Source organism: Halichoerus grypus, chromosome 4 (genome assembly GCF_964656455.1).
Source record: "Halichoerus grypus chromosome 4, mHalGry1.hap1.1, whole genome shotgun sequence".
Lineage (NCBI taxonomy): Eukaryota > Metazoa > Chordata > Mammalia > Carnivora > Phocidae > Halichoerus > Halichoerus grypus.
This window is the reverse complement of record NC_135715.1, coordinates 119,107,429-119,126,852: the sequence shown is the minus strand read 5'-3', so window position 1 is coordinate 119,126,852 and position 19,424 is coordinate 119,107,429. Positions and strand designations below refer to the sequence as shown.

The window sequence follows — 19,424 nt, the reverse complement described above, 5'->3', positions numbered from 1 at the left end:
TTAGTTATCTACCTTTTCACTCTGTGAGAAAATAAAGTTAAATAAAGCATGTATTTTGCCAATGTGTTAAAAAAAACAATGCGTTTTTAAAAACATGTCTTTTGCCAATGTGTTTAAAAACAATCACACATTCTTTCAAACTTCATTCTCAAATGAATAAACACATTATATTTGAGTGTACTGGTCAAGTATACTGAAAATTTTCACATGGGTTTGGAAGCTGAAAAATCAGCTAACACTAAATGAAACCATGACCTGGGAAAACAGGATTTCTAATAAACAGTGTTGTAATAAAAGTGCCTGTCTTTCCTCAAGTTGTTAAGAGCAAGGATCACTAAGACTTGGCAAATGTGAAGATTACAGCAAAATTTAAAGACCACTAAGTTATACTTAAATACTGACATAATAACTTCATGTCTTTATGAAATTGTTTGGAGCCACATTTTATTTTTCTCTTTGATATAGTAATATCTCCTTAAGAAGGTTAACAATCCCAGTATTAACTGCTCAATAACAGAGTGGTTCTCTTCCATGAGCCAATTTTTAGAGTTAGCTTTAATTCATTCATTAGATAATTAGTCTTGCCAATGGATAAATCATTTCTTCAGTGGGTTAGGAGGCATCCTTGTTTAGATAATGGGTCATACATATTATTTTAGGATGTTAGGGCATTTCTCTATTGTTCAAACTAAATCATGATTTGCCAAATTCATCTTTAAAGAACAAAACTAGTGATCTCCCTCTCCAATATATTGTTAGGAAATCAATTTTTGTTTGCAGGTAAGAGGTACACAATAATATGTTAAAATAAGAAGGTGATCATTTTATGTTAATAAAGGGGGTAATGCTTATCTGGACAACTAAAGATACATATGATATTTCTTATTTTGTATTAAGAGCAAATACATATTTTATGAATCAATACTTCAAATTAAGTAGCTATTTTAACTAATTTAGAACAAACAATAAATCTTTCATAATTGTTAATATATTAAAATTTTCCAAGTGGATCTTTCTTTTCTATCTATAAGAAGATGGCTCTTTGAAGTTGGTAAATTTAGAATATTTGCCAAAACATTTCTGGTTATTTCAATTTTGAGAATATCTCTATTATAAAGCATACACATTTAGGTAAGATATATATTTATCAGAAGCATCAAGGCTGTTAGATAGAAAATTCACAATAAATATATTTTGAATATAAGAATATACAAGGTTTTAAAAGAAATTCAGCGCTTCTGCCAATAGTAAAATTTGCCTGGGTTAATTTAAATTAAATTTAATACTGTTACTGATTCTTAGATTATCATGTAAGCAGTGATAATGCAAATGTGTATATGAATAAAAAGTATATGCTTTTAAAAGACTTAAAAATGAGAGCATAAATTTATAATACCCCTTAATTATTACAGAAATACACATGCTATCCTTTGGAAGATATGAGTCACATACCTGACAGGTAATGTTCTATCGCCTTTCCTCCTATCCATTTCTCTTTGGGGAACAGGATACCAACGGAAATTCAATTTCCAGTTAAAACCCCCGTAAGTCATGTCTGACCCAGCCATATATTCAAAGGTATCATCACTAATCACATCAATGATGGGGCATACAACTGTTTTCCTGCAGAAAAATCAAAACCAGTTTACATATAAATAATAATTTAAATACTACATCAGCTTCTTCAGACTCAGCATAGATGTTAAGTTGAAATTTAATCATTTTGTGAGTTTAATATGACTTTATTTTCATTTTATCCTTTTTCTCTGTGGAATCATTTTCTTTTACTACATCGTGCTTACGGTCTCTACTTCTTTCTACCATTTATAATCTAATCAAATATACTAATTGGTCTTCAAGCTGATTTCCAAATGCATTCTAAGTACTAACTCAGCAGGATGAACATGGTCTATTTTTCATAAAACCTCCACGCACAGCATGATTAGTAGCACTGCTTTGATATTATGCATCATTTTATCTCAAGCCCACTGAAAAGCAATAGCATGCAGAAGTAGAGAGTGGATGATGGCAACTTAGACCTGGTATTTTGAATCTCAAAGAGGATAGGTTAGTTTTAAGAGTTCTGAAAAAATCTTCCTGGGGAAATGCCTACTAGAAAAACAAACAAGTAAAAATCAACAAACAGAGGGGAGCCTGGGTGGCTCAGATGGTTAAGCCTCTGCCTTCAGCTCAGGTCACGATCCCAGGGTCCTGGGATCGAGTCCTGCATCGGGCTCCCTGCTCAGCGGGGAGCCTGCTTCTTCCTCTCCCTCTGCCGCTGCCTCTCTCTATCTCTCTCTCTGACTCTCATGAATAAATAAAAAAAAAAACCAAAAAAAAAAAAAAATCAACAAACAGAAGCAACAATAAAAATCATGATCATCAGTGTAAGTACATGTTGCCTCTGAAAGATATTAGGGACATGAGATATCTAAGTGTGTTGTCCTAGATCTCAGAATTTACCATAACAACCTACATATTTTAAAATAGGGAAAGATAAGCGACTTAAGTTTCTGGGGTTTTTATCTCATGATCTGTTTCTTCGTAAAGAGTGGGTGTTCTTGATGGTGGCTTTTTTAGGGTAAGAAACTTCCACCAGGAGAAGATTGGATATTCTTTTAATCCATGTTGTGCTTTCTCCAGTCTCCCTCTATTCCGGGCTTATATGTTTTATTATGGGACCAATCTGTCATCTCTACAGTAAGTGTTCAGGTCTACTCAAGTTTGCATCGCTTGTAGCTAATTCCAAAGATCAGAGCTTATTTTTCATATTGGTAGGGGGTAAATATACAAATATGCTTTTGAATCACCCATAAATGTGGAAAGCAAATAAATGTCCATTATTTATTCCAGTTTTGTAACACCAGTATCACAAATGCTCGTTTTCAATTAGGTCTTCTATTCCACACAATTGGCCAAAGCCTCGAGTTCTCAGAAATCAATAGGATTCATCTAGCCTTGAAAAAGTTTCTTGGTAATTCTGGTCCCTACAAAATCAATATCTTTCTCTCTTCATTAAATTTAATGACTTAATTTGTAATGGGGAGGCAAAATTAGATCTAATAACCTTGAATAGGACTTTATTATCTAGTTATGGCAACTTTAGAATGTATAAGCAGGACAAGACCTCAGAATTCATTTTGTGCAAATACAATCTAAACATATTGTTAGATTAAAAAATAAATGATCTATGCATGATGATATTGAACAACATTATATTAAAAATTCAGTAAGTTGAATATGAAACACATGTTTGAAAAAGCAGCATAATGTATGAAAAGTTGCCAGAAAATGCATTTAAGATGTTCTAAGTTCATTTTACTTTGCCAGTCTTACCCTGCAGTGCATACTGTACAATACACAGAGTGGAAAAATGTTATTAGCTGTGTACTACACTCAGTTGACTAAAAGGTTCCCACTGCTTTCTTCAACTGCTATGGTTCATTTTACTGACAACCTCCATCTATCTTCCTGGCAAGTACCAAATCCTGCCGTTTACATGATGTAGTTGGACTAGCTCACCCTAAGCAGCTCTTGTCTTAGATGCTTAATTAAAAACTTCCATTCTAAGAAGACCTTTCTAGGGTAGGTGAAATGACTATGCAAACAAGGTGTTATGCAATGCTTTGTTATTATATCAGAGCATTCAACACAGTTGTCTTCATTAGGTACTTAGGAATTATAATCATTTATCATCAATGTTTATGAATATCTGCAAAGAAAAGTTTGTACCTGATAGCATCATTATCAGAAAAAATTTCAGGTAGGTATGAGGGTTCTTAATTTCTATAAAGTACTATTCAATTTTTTCAGATTTCACAATTTGTGTTTACAAATTGGCAACACTGTTTAAATAATTAAAATTCTAATAGTTGTGCTCTGTTTTTGTTTTTTTTTAACCATGATTTCATTCCAGTGGAATGTGTGAGTGTATGTCTTCATTTTTAAGATCCTCTAGGTGGTTTTGAACCAGACTTTGAATAAGGGCAGTGACCTAGTAGAGAGAAGACTGGTCCGGGAATGGGTAGAACTAAATTGCTGTTCCCAACACTTCAAATAACTGGGACAAGCTACTTAACGTCTTTGTTCCTTCCTATTACTAGTACAGACAAGAACATCTATATTACCTTCCTCACAGGGTGGTTGTGGGGACACAATGAGGTGCTTTGAAATGTATTTTATAAAACATGACACTGTTTCAAATTGGACTCATTTCTATCACCTACAAAATGAATATTCAATACATTTTTTACTGTTTGAAGTGTTTGACTATTTGTTAAACAAATATTAATATTCAGCATGAATAAGCCTATATTATATGGGGGAGCGGTGCTTTTTAAAAAGCTAGAAAATAAGCCTTCTAAAAATAGCAATTTATAAAGAAGTTTTGACTGGTACCTGGAACTGTCCTAGCAGGTTCAGTCAAAACCCAGGCAGACATAACACATGAGTTCTTACCTGTCTTCTTTTATTCTCGCCAGCAAAGGCTCCAGCCATCCTAAGGTGCATTCACAGTGTGCATCGAGAAAAGTTATGACCTGCCCTTTTGAAGCAGCTGCTCCTCGAAGGCGGGCACGTATTAACCCAGAGCGCTCTTCCATTCTAATAATTTTTACCGGCACCTCTAAATTTTTCACATAATTCTCTAATGTCAACTTGAGAAAATCTGTAATGCGCAATAAGAATTTATAAAGTTTTGAAACTATTTTAAGACACAGCGGAGAGACTACTGCCCAGATGGAATGCAACACACAGAAATGGTAGCCAACTCCTATCAACATTTCTTTGCATTAGGTGAAATAATTATATAGAGATTTTATCAGTAAATTAACGTATATTTCATGAAAACTCTATCATTTGACTGGCAAAGATAAGGATACAATAGGAAGTTAATATACCAGACTTGAATTTAGAAATTGGGCCACAATAGTAAATGGAGACTTCTTAATTATACGTTATTTTGCTTTTACCTGCACATGCACACACACACGAGACAGATGTCCACAAAGTCATATTCATGCTCAATCGCATGATCATTTAAGTTGAGAAAAAAAAACAAATACTTTTGAAAATCATTTTAGCTGATTTCTTAGGTTAATACGGATCAAATGGGATCATGAGAGATACGGAAAGAATCAGTTTCGTATTCCTGGAATTGGCACTGACTGGGTATATTGATGAAAGTTGATGGGTGATTTCAGGGCTAGTAGAATTATAAGGAAAATACAGATCATTGCCCGGCTATCTTCCCAACCATAACAAAGCTTTTTGATTAAAAAATATATGTGGGGGAAATACTTATACCTCTTTCGCTGGCATCATCTACCAAGATGACCTCAGAGAGCAGGGAGCGTGGGGAACGGTTTATAACACTGTGAACAGTTCTAAGGAGAGTGCTCCACGCTTCATTGTGAAACACAATGACTACGCTTGTGTTTGGAAGTTCATCAGGGTAGACCTTTGTCTTGCATCTGCAAAAGAAAGAAGAGGGACATGCTTATAAATTCATTCTTCATTCTGATCACTCTAATAAAAAATACCCATGATAACACAACTTTAGACTCAGCTGCCCCTTACTAAGGAAACATTTTATGATTATCGAAGATAATTTTCCTTTTTATAAATGTTGTGAGTAATTACTTGGCATTTTGAAAATTAAATATGCATAATTGCTAATATTTTATTTTAATTCCTGTAGTGAACAAAGCAGCATGATTTCCACAAATCTAAGAAAGCTAAAATAACATTCTGAGACTATCAATAGAAGACCAGAATACAACAGGGACATATGAATTCATTTAGTGGATATAATTTTATTCCTTGTTTAGAAAAAGAAAATTATTGTATAACTCAAAAAATCATAAGGACATGAAAAGACATGTTCACAGCATTTTGAAGCATGTAAAACTGAGATTATTTTTGTATTCTAAAATCTAGTCATGTGTGTTTTCCATTCTGTTTGAGAATGCTATAAACCATGTGTACTTTGAAGGAAAGGTTTAGGGGCTGGGATTTACTCTGCAGATTCTCAGTATGATATAATCAAAACTGGAGATCAGGAAAGGGAATAGGCTACCAGCACTTCCCAAACTTTGATGTGCACAGGAATCGCCTAGAGATTTGTTAAAATGCAGATTCTGATTCAGTCAGTCTAGGGTACAGCCTGAGATTCTGCATTTTTAAAAATAGTTTCCAGGTGATATAGATGCTACCAGTTACACAGAGTGCACCATAATTCTTTTTTTTTTTTTTAAGACTTTATTTATTTTAGAGAGAGAGAGAAAGAGAGAGAGCACAGCAGGGGGTAGGGGCAGAGGGAGAGGGAGAAGCAGACTCCCCGCTAAGCAGGGAGTCTGATGTGGGGCTCAATCCCAGGACCCTGGGATCATGACCTGAGCCGAAGGCAGACGCTTAACCGACTGAGCCACCCAGGTGCCCCCAGAGCACACCATAATTCTCATCACTTTTAGAACTTGCTGTTTTGAGAAAAAACTTTTAATTTTGCTTATAAATCCAAAGAAGCCCAGATTTTACTTTTTGAGAAATCAGTCTAAAAAGGTACATTTGGATAAATAATAGGTGTAGTGCTCTAGGGGATCATCCCAAGTTTAACATGTAGATGGTCCTCACCCCCATCAACTTGTCAACATTCAGACGTTTAACTCATGTAATTACAAAATTTTAGAAAAAAAAAAATGTGACTGGGTATCCGGAACAGGAATAGAAGTTTATTCACCTTAGGTTATAGTATCATGGAAAATATTCTAAAGAGCTAGAGAATTAAAATCATCCCATAAAATAAAATGAACTAGATACTTCCTGCCACTCATGAATGATCTCATACATGACACAAAATAAGCATTGTTAAAATTAGTCTTCTTCATAGGTGAGTGAAAAAAATTCAATAAAAATGTGAGACATAAGGGCATATAATTAAACAAATACTGATTGTATGCCTATTGAGATGTTAATCATCTTTTAAAACAGTCTAAATGTCATCTACTCAGCGAAGTCTTCTGTACTGTAGCCAGATAAGAAGGGACTATACCTGAAATAGGACATTTTTTTCTGCATGTATTTATTTGAAAAGCATTCATTAATCATCCACCCTATAGAATATAGTGTATATACAGGAAAATCAAAATGTAGTGGGAAAAAGTACTTTGATTCATAGTCATATTTTCCCGTTCTGGTGGCAAGATTCAAATGTTTTCCATACGCCTCAGCAGCATGGGCGTCCTGGCAGCTTATCAGTAAATGAACTCAGAAAGCCATCTTGGTAAATCAGAAAATGTTCTCACCATGATTTTCCTCAAACCTCCATTCTTCTGCCTCAACAAAATAGCATGCTGAGCAAAAACTATGGTAAAAACCATCATGATCATCATCGATAAAGAAATAAAACTGGAAAATCGGGCTGAAAGCAGTCCAACAGTCAACAGTGACTGGTTTAAGCCAAGGATAGCAGTCTATAAAGGCTCCCCAGTATTACTGGAAAAAAGTGATTTCTTCTAAGTTAAATTTTTGTATGTTATATATGCATGTACCTTGTATGTTTCATATTCTAAATGCCAACAAAGAAAAAATGAATGAGATATTTAGATAAACCTTTTAAAATACCAAACTGAAAGCAGATACTCAAATCCAGCTTCTTAAACTATTTCTATCCTGCTTTGTTTTTGTGGTTAAAAAAAATCTACTCCCAAGTGTTAATTTTATATTCAATGTATGTGACAAAGTTATAATGAACTAATTTACTATTAATGCAACTATTATGTTTAGAGAAAATTTCCATTATGTCATTATTTAATGTAGCATACAAATAAAGTGTGGATAATCTTTTTATTAATTCTTTCTCTTCTTCCTATGTAAACAATTATTTAGCAAAGAAAACTGTGTGTGATAATAAAATAATTTCTAGAATAATTCTTAAGCTATACAAATTAATTATTTTCAATGTCAGTTTGTCCTATTATCTCAAGTTCATAGAGGCTTATGAACAGCAGTTATTTCCATGGTTTCTAATGGGGTTGTGATACACTGTACTTTTACCATTTTCTGTATTTCATCACATCTGTTGTTTCACCTATAGTAAGGTATACCGTCATTTTATGTATTGCTAGGAAAGAAAAAAAATGTTGTCAAATAAACCATAGCATATGCTTTCTTATCACTAGAATCTATTTAATACCTAGATAGAGCTTACAGAACAAGCCTTTAAATTTACTTGGGCGTAGATTTCTATCAATATTGTCATGCTTGCTTATGAATCAGTCACATCAGCTTTTTGTTGCTTTGAAGTTTCTTTCATCTTTTCTAAGGGGCTTTCTCCAGCTTTAGGTTGCATTGCTTAACATATGAGAGAAAGCACGTATCTCAGTAACAAAATATAAAACAGCTTCATCTTCTTGTGGGTATTTTCCTTGGTACTATAAAGTTATGCTTTCCAATTTTAAGGTGCAAAGAAATTACATGGGCATCTTGATAAAATGCAGATTCTGATTCACTAGATTTGGGGTGGGCCCAGGATATTGCATTTTTTTTAAAGGGGGGCAGAAGAAGAGAGAGAATCTTAAGCAGGCTCCACACCTGACGTGGAGCTCGACGTGGGGCTCGACCTCACAACCCTGAGATCATGACCTGAGCTGAAATCAAGAGTCAGATGCTTAAACAACTGAGCCACCCAGGCAAGGTGCCCCAAGGTTCTGCATTTCTAATGAGATCTCTGGTGATATTGTCGCTCGGTTGACATGATAAGAAAAAAGGCTATATAAATCAGTCAGCTGTTGATTTAACAAGAAAATATAGAATTGTGGTCATTGCTCCAACAATAAATATTTGCTTTGTCTTAAGAAATTTAACACTTGTCACTGTTTCCTTGCCTTTCTTTTCACACAGTAACTTTTTGTTCCAATACTGAATCAGACTGAAACTTTTCTGAAGGAATATTGAATGACAATTAAACTCTGCACCTGTAATATAAATGGTGTTAATTAATAACTTAGATGAAGCATGGCTATGTGAACAGTCATGACCACATTCATACAAGCTTAAGAAATCTTGCTTACATAACAACTGACAGCTGGTTGACAATGATTATAACTAACCATTGACCCTCATCCTGATTTCAGACACAGAAAACTAAAAGGGGTGCATCTTACAACAGGTGAATAGAATAATTTTTTGTTTAGCCAAGAAAAAGTATTGATAGGGTTACTTAGTTTTAGTTGCCTTTTTTTAAAGACTTTTAGGTATCTAAGCTGTCAGAGTTTCAACTCACTGCTTTTTCAAGAAATAATTAAAAACAAAACAAAAACAGGGGACCTATATGATGGAGGGGAGGGGGTAAGAACTTAAATGGATTGGACCTCTCTAATAACCTCATCTCCTGACCCATGGCAAACAACTTCTCTGTGATACTGCAAGAATTATTTCACCACTGTCCACCTCACCTTTTACATCTTTTACATAATAAGGTTAAAGTAGGTAATCTGAAATGTGTAGTGGACATTGCTTGGGCTACACTGCAGAATAAAGCTCAGAATCTCCAAATGGTGGACTTGGAAACAGCTTTCAAAGTTAATTCAAATCTTCATTTTACAGAATGCAAGTCTCAAGTCACAGAACTGGTTCAGTATTCTGCATAATAAAGTAATAAGTAATAATGATATATTTTATTCTTTAATAATACTACTAACAGTAATGATTTATGCCCTATATTATATGCTACATCAAATGTTTTAAATGATATTACTGGTGTCTGGAATATTAGAAAAAAACATTTGAACTTAAAAAATATGCCTTAATCTTATACTCAAACATGTATCTTTAAAATAGAGAAATAGCTATTCCCCTAGAATCATTTGATTAAAACGAAGCACAGACAACAGCTTTCATTGAAATTATGTACATATAGACCAAATATTCTTTTAGCAATCTGTCCTGTGAAGATATTAGTTTTCTTTTATGTAATAATCTAAATGGGATTGGCAAAAGTTGACATTCTTGTGGGAACACAATGTATATGTGATTAACTTTGAGAGTAAAGGTGGCAGACTGCAATAGCAATTTTCATCAATTTGAAAGGAATATTTGATGCCCACTACTCAAATTAAGTTCCTGAAATTTGGTATTCTAGTGAAATCATAAGCTTTATTATAGCAGCATTTCATATTTACACTATATTATGACATGCTAAATCTGTAATACTTGAAAGGAAGTGAAAGTTTATTTCTTTTTAATTCTGTAATAATATATCTGTGGCTTTTAAACTCGGCTGCACATTGGAATAATCCCATGAGCTGGAAAAAATACTGATGTGTGGGTTTCAACCACAGAGATTCTGATTCAGGTGTCTAGGGTGTGGTCAGGCTCAATGGGATTTCAAAAAATCTCCTTTGGGGATTTGAATGTGCAGCCAAAGCTGAAAAAGTTTGTCTAAAGTTATTTAACAAAAACACTGATTTTAAATATGCGGGTGTGTGTGTATACACATATCAACGTAGATATGTATATTTGTATATATGTATATAAAACCTTTTTGCTTACATCGACATCTTAAAGTAAGATGCTTAAGGTTAATACATCTCTTTTTTGCAGTTATATCAGATGAAGTTAATAAAGCACTTTTTCCTGTAATTGTAAGCACTGGAGTCAGAAAGTCTTCTCCACTTCATTTACAATCTTTTCTGTCATCTGAATGCACACTAATGTTGGTCCAGTCTTCTGTGTACCAGCTGTTGATTTATAAATATATGAGAAATAAATCAGCTGCTCTTATTTAGAGAGAATATGGGGGTAGAATCACATTTCCAATGTCTGGAACATGGAAATACAGTGAGATAGCATACCTATTTACCATCTTTTCTTTTGGCTATGCACACATTATAGGAACATAGACTGCTACAATTTGATTTTATCCTTTTCAAAACCATATTGATGTTTTCAGATAAGTTACTGAACACAATATGCCACATCAAAGAAAGAAAAACTGACTATAAGATGAGAATGTGAAATCACAAAGGATCTGTAATTACACAGTGGTTTAGTTAGACACAATCATTTAGGACTACAAAGGCTGTCAACATTGTAGTTTGCATGACTTGTTGAATTGCTGCTCAGTGAGTCAGTGGTTACCTTTTACTGCCTCAATCAAGAAGATTAATAATAGTAATTAAAAATAAAGACTTACAATACAAGTCCTCTATATACTTCTTATTTTTAACAGCTATGGGACTTGCCTTGAACCTTGCAGAATTATGTGTGGTTTCTTTGTTTCCCAATCATTAAAATTCATATTCACAGAGGGAAATTTCATCTTTTGCCAATGCATCCATGCAAAGAAAACTTGGGCAACAGCAAAGTGATTCTTTCACAATAACTGAACAGCTTGGGGCCTCAAGTAAAATGAAGCACTTAATTTTGCATGGGTTACTATATGTTGATTTATATTAACATTGTGTTCAACCTTCCAAGAGTAAGTTACTTAAGTCATAATTATTGACTAATGTTTTCAAAATTCCTATGTCCCAAGCACCTTTATTTTAAAATCCAGTTGAACCTTGTACTCATTCTTGGCCTGTATGCTATCAGATCCACTCCTTGCACCTTCTGCGCTCTTTTAAGTGTTGGGATGGGTGGAATGGGAGGGTTACTGGGCAAGAAGCATTTCCAAAAATCCCTTGCTCCTTGGCTTCTGTTTGAAATACATCATAAGGATCTCAGGTGGGAGAGTGCCATGCTGTAGGAAACAGGAACAGAAAGCCAGGGAATTTCTTTCTACATGCCCCACCAATCTCAGAGAAGACCACGCAGCCCCCTTCCTCAGCGTTGAACCTGATGTATGCCTCAATCTTTTTGACATATTATGCTTTTTCACAATATAGTTATCTAATTCAATATACTAGGGGATTCTTCAAAAGAAGAAGGAAGGTTAATATTATTTATCTCTGCCTTTCCAGAATTTAGTATTCTGCATGTCACAAAATACATTTAATAAAGGGTTGATGCATGAACATGCTCACAGTGAGGCAGGCTATTGTATGAATTATCAGATCGACTTCTTGATCATAGCTCTGCATTGTTATAGTCTGAACTAGAGGTACAGAAAACAGTTTTTCTACTTTTTTTCTTTCTTCTTTTGTATCCTCAGTTGGTTTTCTTTTTCCAGCTTCTAGAGCCAGGGCAAATAAATGAGCTAAGGGTGTAGGGAAGGGAAAGAGTATAAGAAAATTGGGCTGCAAGTCACTGTATTATAACACAGTCCCTGTAACATAGGTAACATCATTCCTATTTGGCATATGAGAGCAAGCTCTGTCCCTGGAAACCTATGTTTGCCCCCGCTTCTGCCATATAGGATCTGTGCACAAACTCCTTAAATTTTGGTTTTGTCATCAACTAAATAGAACGAAGACTGCTACCATTTCTATATTGCAGTACTTTTACAGGAAACAAATGAAATTATAAAGGGATTAGGTGAATGCAATTTGTTATTATGCTATTTTTATGTTATGAAGCACTGTATAGAATATTACAGATAAAGACTCTATACTTATTTGGGTCAGCTTTGCTGCTGCTAAGACTCTGACCATTGCCTTGTTCTAATAACTTGCCTTTTGTCCTTAGTTCTTGTGGCCAAGCTGCTACTTTATTCCTTACTTCTGGTGCAGTTTCAATAACAGATCTGGTGTCTAGACTGTTGTGCCTTGAGAACTGCTTTACTCGTTTGTCTAGTGTAGTGGCGTACAATACAGGTCCTGCCTCTTTCTCTTTTAGTCCTTCTAAATCATTTATTGCCCGAATCTTAAATTTTTCTGGCTGCCTGTGGCTGCCTGCTAGTAAATCTTCCTGCTTACTTACCTTAATCTCTGCTTATTATTTTCTGCGGGAAATCTCAGAGCGCCATGTTCTGCCTGCCTGCTGAGATCTCTGCTTCTTGCCTGCTCTTGAATATCCATGAGCTCACTATCTAGCAACTTGTGCTCCCTCCTACTAAACCACTACTTGCTTTACCCTGTGGATTAGTCCGGTTATCAGATATTGCATCCCTCAGCCAGGGTGAGGCCATCTCCTCCAGCAGTCAAGTTCTGATTTAAGTAACATCAGAATAAGATAACCAGTACTAAGTGATGAACATTTCTTAAACTCTTAATTACGCAGCAGACATTGTACTATATCCTGTATTCTCATTTGACCCTGAGAACTGAAACCTCCTACAACCAAATAGGTTAACTATCAGAACCATGACAAGGCTATAAACTCATCAATAGCTTTGCTGCATGCTTCAAGAACTTCCAGAAAATAAATTGATTCAAACAATAAATTGCTCAGACAATCCCCTTCTATGGAGAATAGGTTGCTCAGCTGTCTGCTCAGGATGATATATAACTTAACTAGACAAACTGTTTGCTTATCAATTGACTTCAAGACTCCTCATTATGTCCACCAATCCTAAACTATTACAACATGTACTTGACCAGTCTCAGAAAGATCCTGCATTGAAAAACCAGTCTTAAGCCACTTAAGTCCAGACCCCCAATCTCTATAAATATCCACCTTGGCCTCCTCCATGCAAGACTGCTAGGACTCTGTCAATGTGGTGGTTATTCTGGGGGCCTTTTATGGAGTCAGCAATTGATAATCATAATATTCCTTATGAACTAGTTATATTGTTACTCCCATTTGATGATGATAAGTCAAGAACCTAGTGTTCAGATCAGTTATGTACAATAGTCTACCCTTACCTGTGGAAGATACCTTCCATGACCCTTCCAGTCGATGCCTGAAGCCATGATAATACTACACCTTATATATGCTATGTTTTTCCTACACATGTATACCCATTATAAAGTTTAATTTATAAATTAGGCACAATAAGAAATTAACAAAAATAATAAAATTGAACAGATGTAACAATATACTGTAATAAAAGTTATGTGAATGTGGTCTCTTTCTCTCAAAATATCTTATTGTACTATATTTACCCTTCTTGTGATGATGTGAGATGATAAAATGCTTACATGATGAGATGAAGTGAGGGGAATGACACAGGTACCATGACCTAGTTTAGGCTACTATTGACCTTCTAATGATAGTCAGAGGGAGGATTATTTGCTTTGGTAATTTAAAGTCAACCTCAGGTGCACAATGCTAAACTACAAACTACTGCAACTTGCTTCTAAGTGTTGAAACTGGGTTTCAAACCCTGGAACTTTGAGGATTCTGTCTTTTATGATAGGATAAGGTCTTTTCCCCCTTAGGGAAAAAACTGCTTTTGTTAGGGAGAATTCTGAGGCAAAGCACCTGGGGAAGCAGGTATGAGCCTGAAGGTATGTACTCCCAGGAAACAAAGGAAATCATTAACTACTTCAACCAACTAGATGAGAGAAGCCTTTGCTTCCCTCCAGGAGATTGGAGCTTGAGGTAGAAAACACAAAAGGAAGGAGTAAAAAGGAATTAGGGAAGGGAGATAGCAAGTAAAATGATGAGAAGCTAAAGAGTCCAGTGGATTTTCCTCAGTGATGTGATACCTGGAGGACAGTTTATTTATTTATATATTTTTAAAAGATTTATTTTTTTATTTTAGAGAGAGAGAGAGGGAGAAGGGCAAATGGGGGCGGGGGGAGAGAGAGAGAATCTCAAGTAGACTCCACGCTCAGGGGGCTTGATCCCAGGACCCCTTGCTGAAACCAAGAGCAGGACACTCAACCTCCTGAGCCACCCAGGCACCCCTGGAAGACATTTTAAAGATGAATTATGTCTAAAGTTCATATCTGACTACAATGTTGTAATGCAATCCAGCCTCCTCTCCTATTGTCCATTACATTCACCCGACTAATAAATGCACTGAATTAGAGGTTCTGTGAGTATATCTCTATTTGGAGAAAGAAGCCCTGTTTAGTTTGTGCTGTGAGGAATAGAGAGGAGGCAGTCACAAAAACAATCACAAAATGGTTAAGTCCACCAAGGAACTGAATAAATATTGGGAAGGGCTCTGGACTTCCACAGATTATTTTTCTGGGGGTTAAGCTGACCTGATCTTGACTTTAACAGATTAGGTACACTCAGTTGACATCTGGCTTATATTAAGAACAAAACCAAAAAACTTTATAGATCTAATTTCTACCAAATAAATGGCAGTCATACACTCCTGTTGGAGTTACTTCTATGATGCTAATAGTCTTTTTTTTTTAGTACATAAATATTATATTCTTTCTGTTTTGAAGAATTCTCCTGAATTTTGGTAATAAACTATAATTCAACTCTGTAGCTAAAAGTAAAAAGAATATATTTGAGTAAGTGCTGTGTGTAGCTTTTGTGGTTTGGGAACATGAATTTATGAGGTTGTTCCCTCTCAATATAACTCTTTCATGCTATTGAAAGTATTTTAACAATGAAAACAATTCAATGTTATTGAATATGATAAATAAAATTAAACTGACTTGACAACAAAATTACTTACTATTGCCATTCATAGGTTTAAGTTCTTACATTTGTTAATGAAAATAACACTAATGTTTATATCAGTGGGCTTGGATTTGACTGAACCAAGCTTTGCTTGGGCCATCATTTATGTCAAGTCAACTGCCCACACTGAACTCACATTTTTCACTTCTCTGAGATAACGAAACCACCATCCACCCAGGTTCAAAGCCAGAAACTCTGATATTGACACGACAGTGATGGTGACATCACGAGTCACCAAATCCTGATGATTCCTCCCTCAGTATCTTTATTATGCTTCCCTGCTATTGTGCCCTTTCCATAGACCATCACCTCTCCTTTCGGTTAATGCATGGGGTCAATATGGGGCATTTATGGAACATTCTTGATCCCCAAAGTAGATCTTTCTCAATGCAGACCAAAATGCAGAGCCAAAAAGTTACTCTTTTCTTCAAATGTTTTTGGTAGCTCTTCATTGCCTAATGCTAAAATCTAAAGGCTCTCCGGATCTGGCTCAGCCCACTTATGTTACTTTCTCCTTTCACTATGGTATTTAACTCTTAGCAATATTGAACATCTCAAAGTTCCTTCAGGAAACAAATCTTTCTCGTTTTTATCTCTATCTCTAGAATTCCTTGCATTCAGAACACTTTCTTCACTGAAGAAATCACATATTGTTCAAGGTATGGCTCAAGTCATGCTTCATGTTTTCTCCAGAGATATTCAATTGTTCACTGTCCTAAAATGCCAGTATATTTTATATATTTATTCTCCATTCCTTCTCATATACGTAAGTTATTATATAATTCAACACATTGAGGATATGGAGTCCTTCTGAATGTGTGGAAAATTCCCTCTCACGCTGTAGCTACTGTTTTCAAGTAAAGACCTGTAAGGGTCCCTGAAAGGATCCCTGTCATCTTAGTATTCTTCTAAAGAGACTTTCTAGCTATTTGAATTATTTGAATATAAAAAAGTATTTACTCATCAAATACTTGAGAATTTATATATACTAAACAATATATTGGTTGTAAATCATGCATTCTTGAGGAAAGATGGAATTATAGAGAATGAAAGAAATTTTCCGTTGATCAAGCAAAGCTCTATATCCAGAGTGAATTGTGACAGTTGATGTTTCAGAGTAAAAGTCTGTGTCAAGAACAGCCAGGTGTTGGCAAGGGATGAAAGCATCACCATGGGGTGCCTAGCAACAAGCAAATGAAGATATACCAACAGAGAAATTGGTGATATTCGTAGGACTTAGTATCAGATAACAGGGACCAAATCTAGAGATGAATTCAGATATAGAACACTGCAGTCCCTGAAAGTTCAGAGAAAGTAAAGAATTCACTCATGAAGAAACTGGGGTTCTGCTTTTATTGGATTAAGGATATTGATATACAAGTACAAAAAACACACTCAGTTCATGGAGCAGGGTATAACATGGGAACTAGATTTTAGGATCAAAATGGTAACTGAAAGAGATACATAGGATCAGGAAGGATGTAAAATGGACATGTTGAACCAGAATCAGGGCCACAACCAGCCTATCCTAACCATTGTGTAATTAGGAAAATATGCTCCTTCTGAACAGTGAAGTCCTGCTGCCAAAGACTTAAAAGCAAATTAGGCCTCTGTGCCCAGAAAAAGGCACTCCTTCTTCCAGCCCCTTGCCAAGGTACACAGCATCATAAACAGAGTGTATTATCCACTAACTCTTTTAGCTGGATGTCTTTGTACAGTGCACACACTGGACAATTCTGTAAGGATGCCCTAAGCCTCGAAATCCTTTAATTATCCTGACTATGAAGACAATTAGTTCTGTTTCCAGAGGCACAGTTGCATCTTTGGATTAAGAATTCGGGATAGAATGAATAGTGGGGAAAAATTGGGGAGGTAAGTGTATTTTATTTGAATGGGGTCAATGTGAAGCATCTATATGTATGGAGTCAAGTATGTGGGCTTTGTGATAATGTTTTTGCTTTGGCTCACATAATGGGGAAAAATTAGGGAGGTAAGTATATTTTATTTGAATGGGGTCAATGTGAAGCATCTATATGTATGGAGTCAAGTATGTGGGCTTTGTGATAATTTTTTTGCTTTGGCTCACATAATGTTTTCATTTATTTCTAGGTTTGTTTACTATAAAGGACTATATATCTAAATATTCATCTACACCTGTATCTATAAATATATATGTATACAAATCAACATACTTAATAATATTCAAAGAAATTGACTATCATGGATTTCTAACACTAAAGAAATGCTGCAGGGAACTATACTTTGGTTCCCTAGCATAGAATTTAAATACCCTATGTTATATATTCATAAAACTATTTTAAATCCATGAAAAGAACAAAATTAAGATCAAAGTCCCATGTGTGAAATAAATGAAGAAATTAAAGCATAGAAACCAAATTCCATTATCTACTAAAATGAAATTGTAAAAATACCAAATAATAATTGCAAGGTTTAATTTCTGCAAAATTAGGTATCAATTAGAAGACTGTATGCATCATGAATTTCTCTTCTTGTATATTTCTCCACACCTGGATTTAAATAAGAAATAAATTTTTTTCTTCACATTATTTTTCATGAGTACAGCCATCGTTATTAAAGGCAACATCAGGAACATCATTTTTGGGGAAGGGAGATTTGTCTGATGTTTCCAGATCATTAGATTCAGGTTCAGGTAACCATTCTGGATAATGTTGCATCATTCTTAGTGTATCATTGCATGAGGCACATGATGATATGTGCCATTACTAATGTTAAGAATGATCACTTGAGTCGGGTGGTATCTGCCAGGTTTTTCTAATGTATAGTATTTTTCTCATTAAAATAAATGACTTGTGAGAAGATAACTTGAGACTTTGTATATTTTTCTGGTTTTTATCGATATTTCACCTGTTAGTTACACTATCCATTGATGATTATTGTCTTTAATATATATCTTGTGCATGCATTTCTTCATACATTTGAGAGTGTATTCTCGTGGTAAATTTCTAAAAGTAGAATTGCTGATTCAAAGGTAAATGCATACACAATTTTAATAGATATTAACAAATCTCTCGCTGTAAAGTTATACCAATTTGTTTTCCCTTCATCAATGTTTGATAATTTTTGTTTTCCCATAGATTTGCAAACAGAATTTATTATCAAACTTTTAAATTTTCATCAGTCTGAAAGGTGAGTAAAGATAACTCAAAGTAGTTTTAACTTGCATTTTTCCAACTGGGGATGAAGTCAAATACCTTTCAATATGTTTCATAGTCAACTTTGTATCTGTGTGTGTGTGGTGTGTGTTTGTGTGTGTGTGAGTGTGTGTGTATGTAAAAATCTGTTCTAACTCTTTGTCCATTTTTGAATTGAAGGTTTGTTTTTTTTTGGTTGTTTTGCTTTGTGTCCCTCAATTTTTCAGACCTTCACATATTAATGATATTAACCTTTTATCACTATTTTCTATTATCTGATATTTGTCTTTTCATTTTCCTTATATTTTGCCATGTAAATTTTATTATATGTATTCAAATGTTTCAATATTTTCTTTTATTGTATGTGCATTATAATTACAGTTAGAGAGTATTCCCTTCACCCAGGTTATATAGAAATTGTTTTGTTTTGTTTTGATTTTAATTTAGATCGCTGATTAATATGGTACTTATTCTTTTGTATGGTTTGCAGCATGGATCTAATTATTTCTTTTTCCAAATGACTAACCAGTTGTTTCAGCCTCACTTATTAGCACTAGGACAGTGATTTCAGATGTCACTTTTATCATATATTAAACTTCAATTTATTCTTGTATTTATCTGTGTATTTCTATTTCATTCCACTTGTCTGTGTGCCCATACCCCACTACCACACTACTCTACTTTTTTTTAAAAGACTTATTTATTTATTTGAGAGAGAGAGAGGGAGGGAGGTTGAGTGGGGGGAGGGGCAGAGGGAGAGAATCTTCAAGCAGACTCCCCACTGAG

The 19,424-nt window shown here is 34.8% G+C and overlaps 1 protein-coding gene across 2 annotated transcripts in view; it reads right to left on the bottom strand.

The window, feature by feature from the left end:
• The window catches only part of GALNT13 (polypeptide N-acetylgalactosaminyltransferase 13), a 543,861-nt gene that overhangs the window by 205,793 nt on the left and 318,644 nt on the right, over positions 1-19,424 (bottom strand). For both annotated transcript variants that reach the window (XM_078070807.1, XM_078070808.1), the window contains exons 5-7: positions 5,305-5,471; positions 4,459-4,666; positions 1,453-1,623 (exon numbers count right to left, since the gene is read on the bottom strand). In XM_078070807.1, coding sequence (XP_077926933.1) covers positions 1,453-1,623; positions 4,459-4,666; positions 5,305-5,471 — 546 coding nt within the window. The remainder of the gene's footprint in view (positions 1-1,452; positions 1,624-4,458; positions 4,667-5,304; positions 5,472-19,424) is intronic.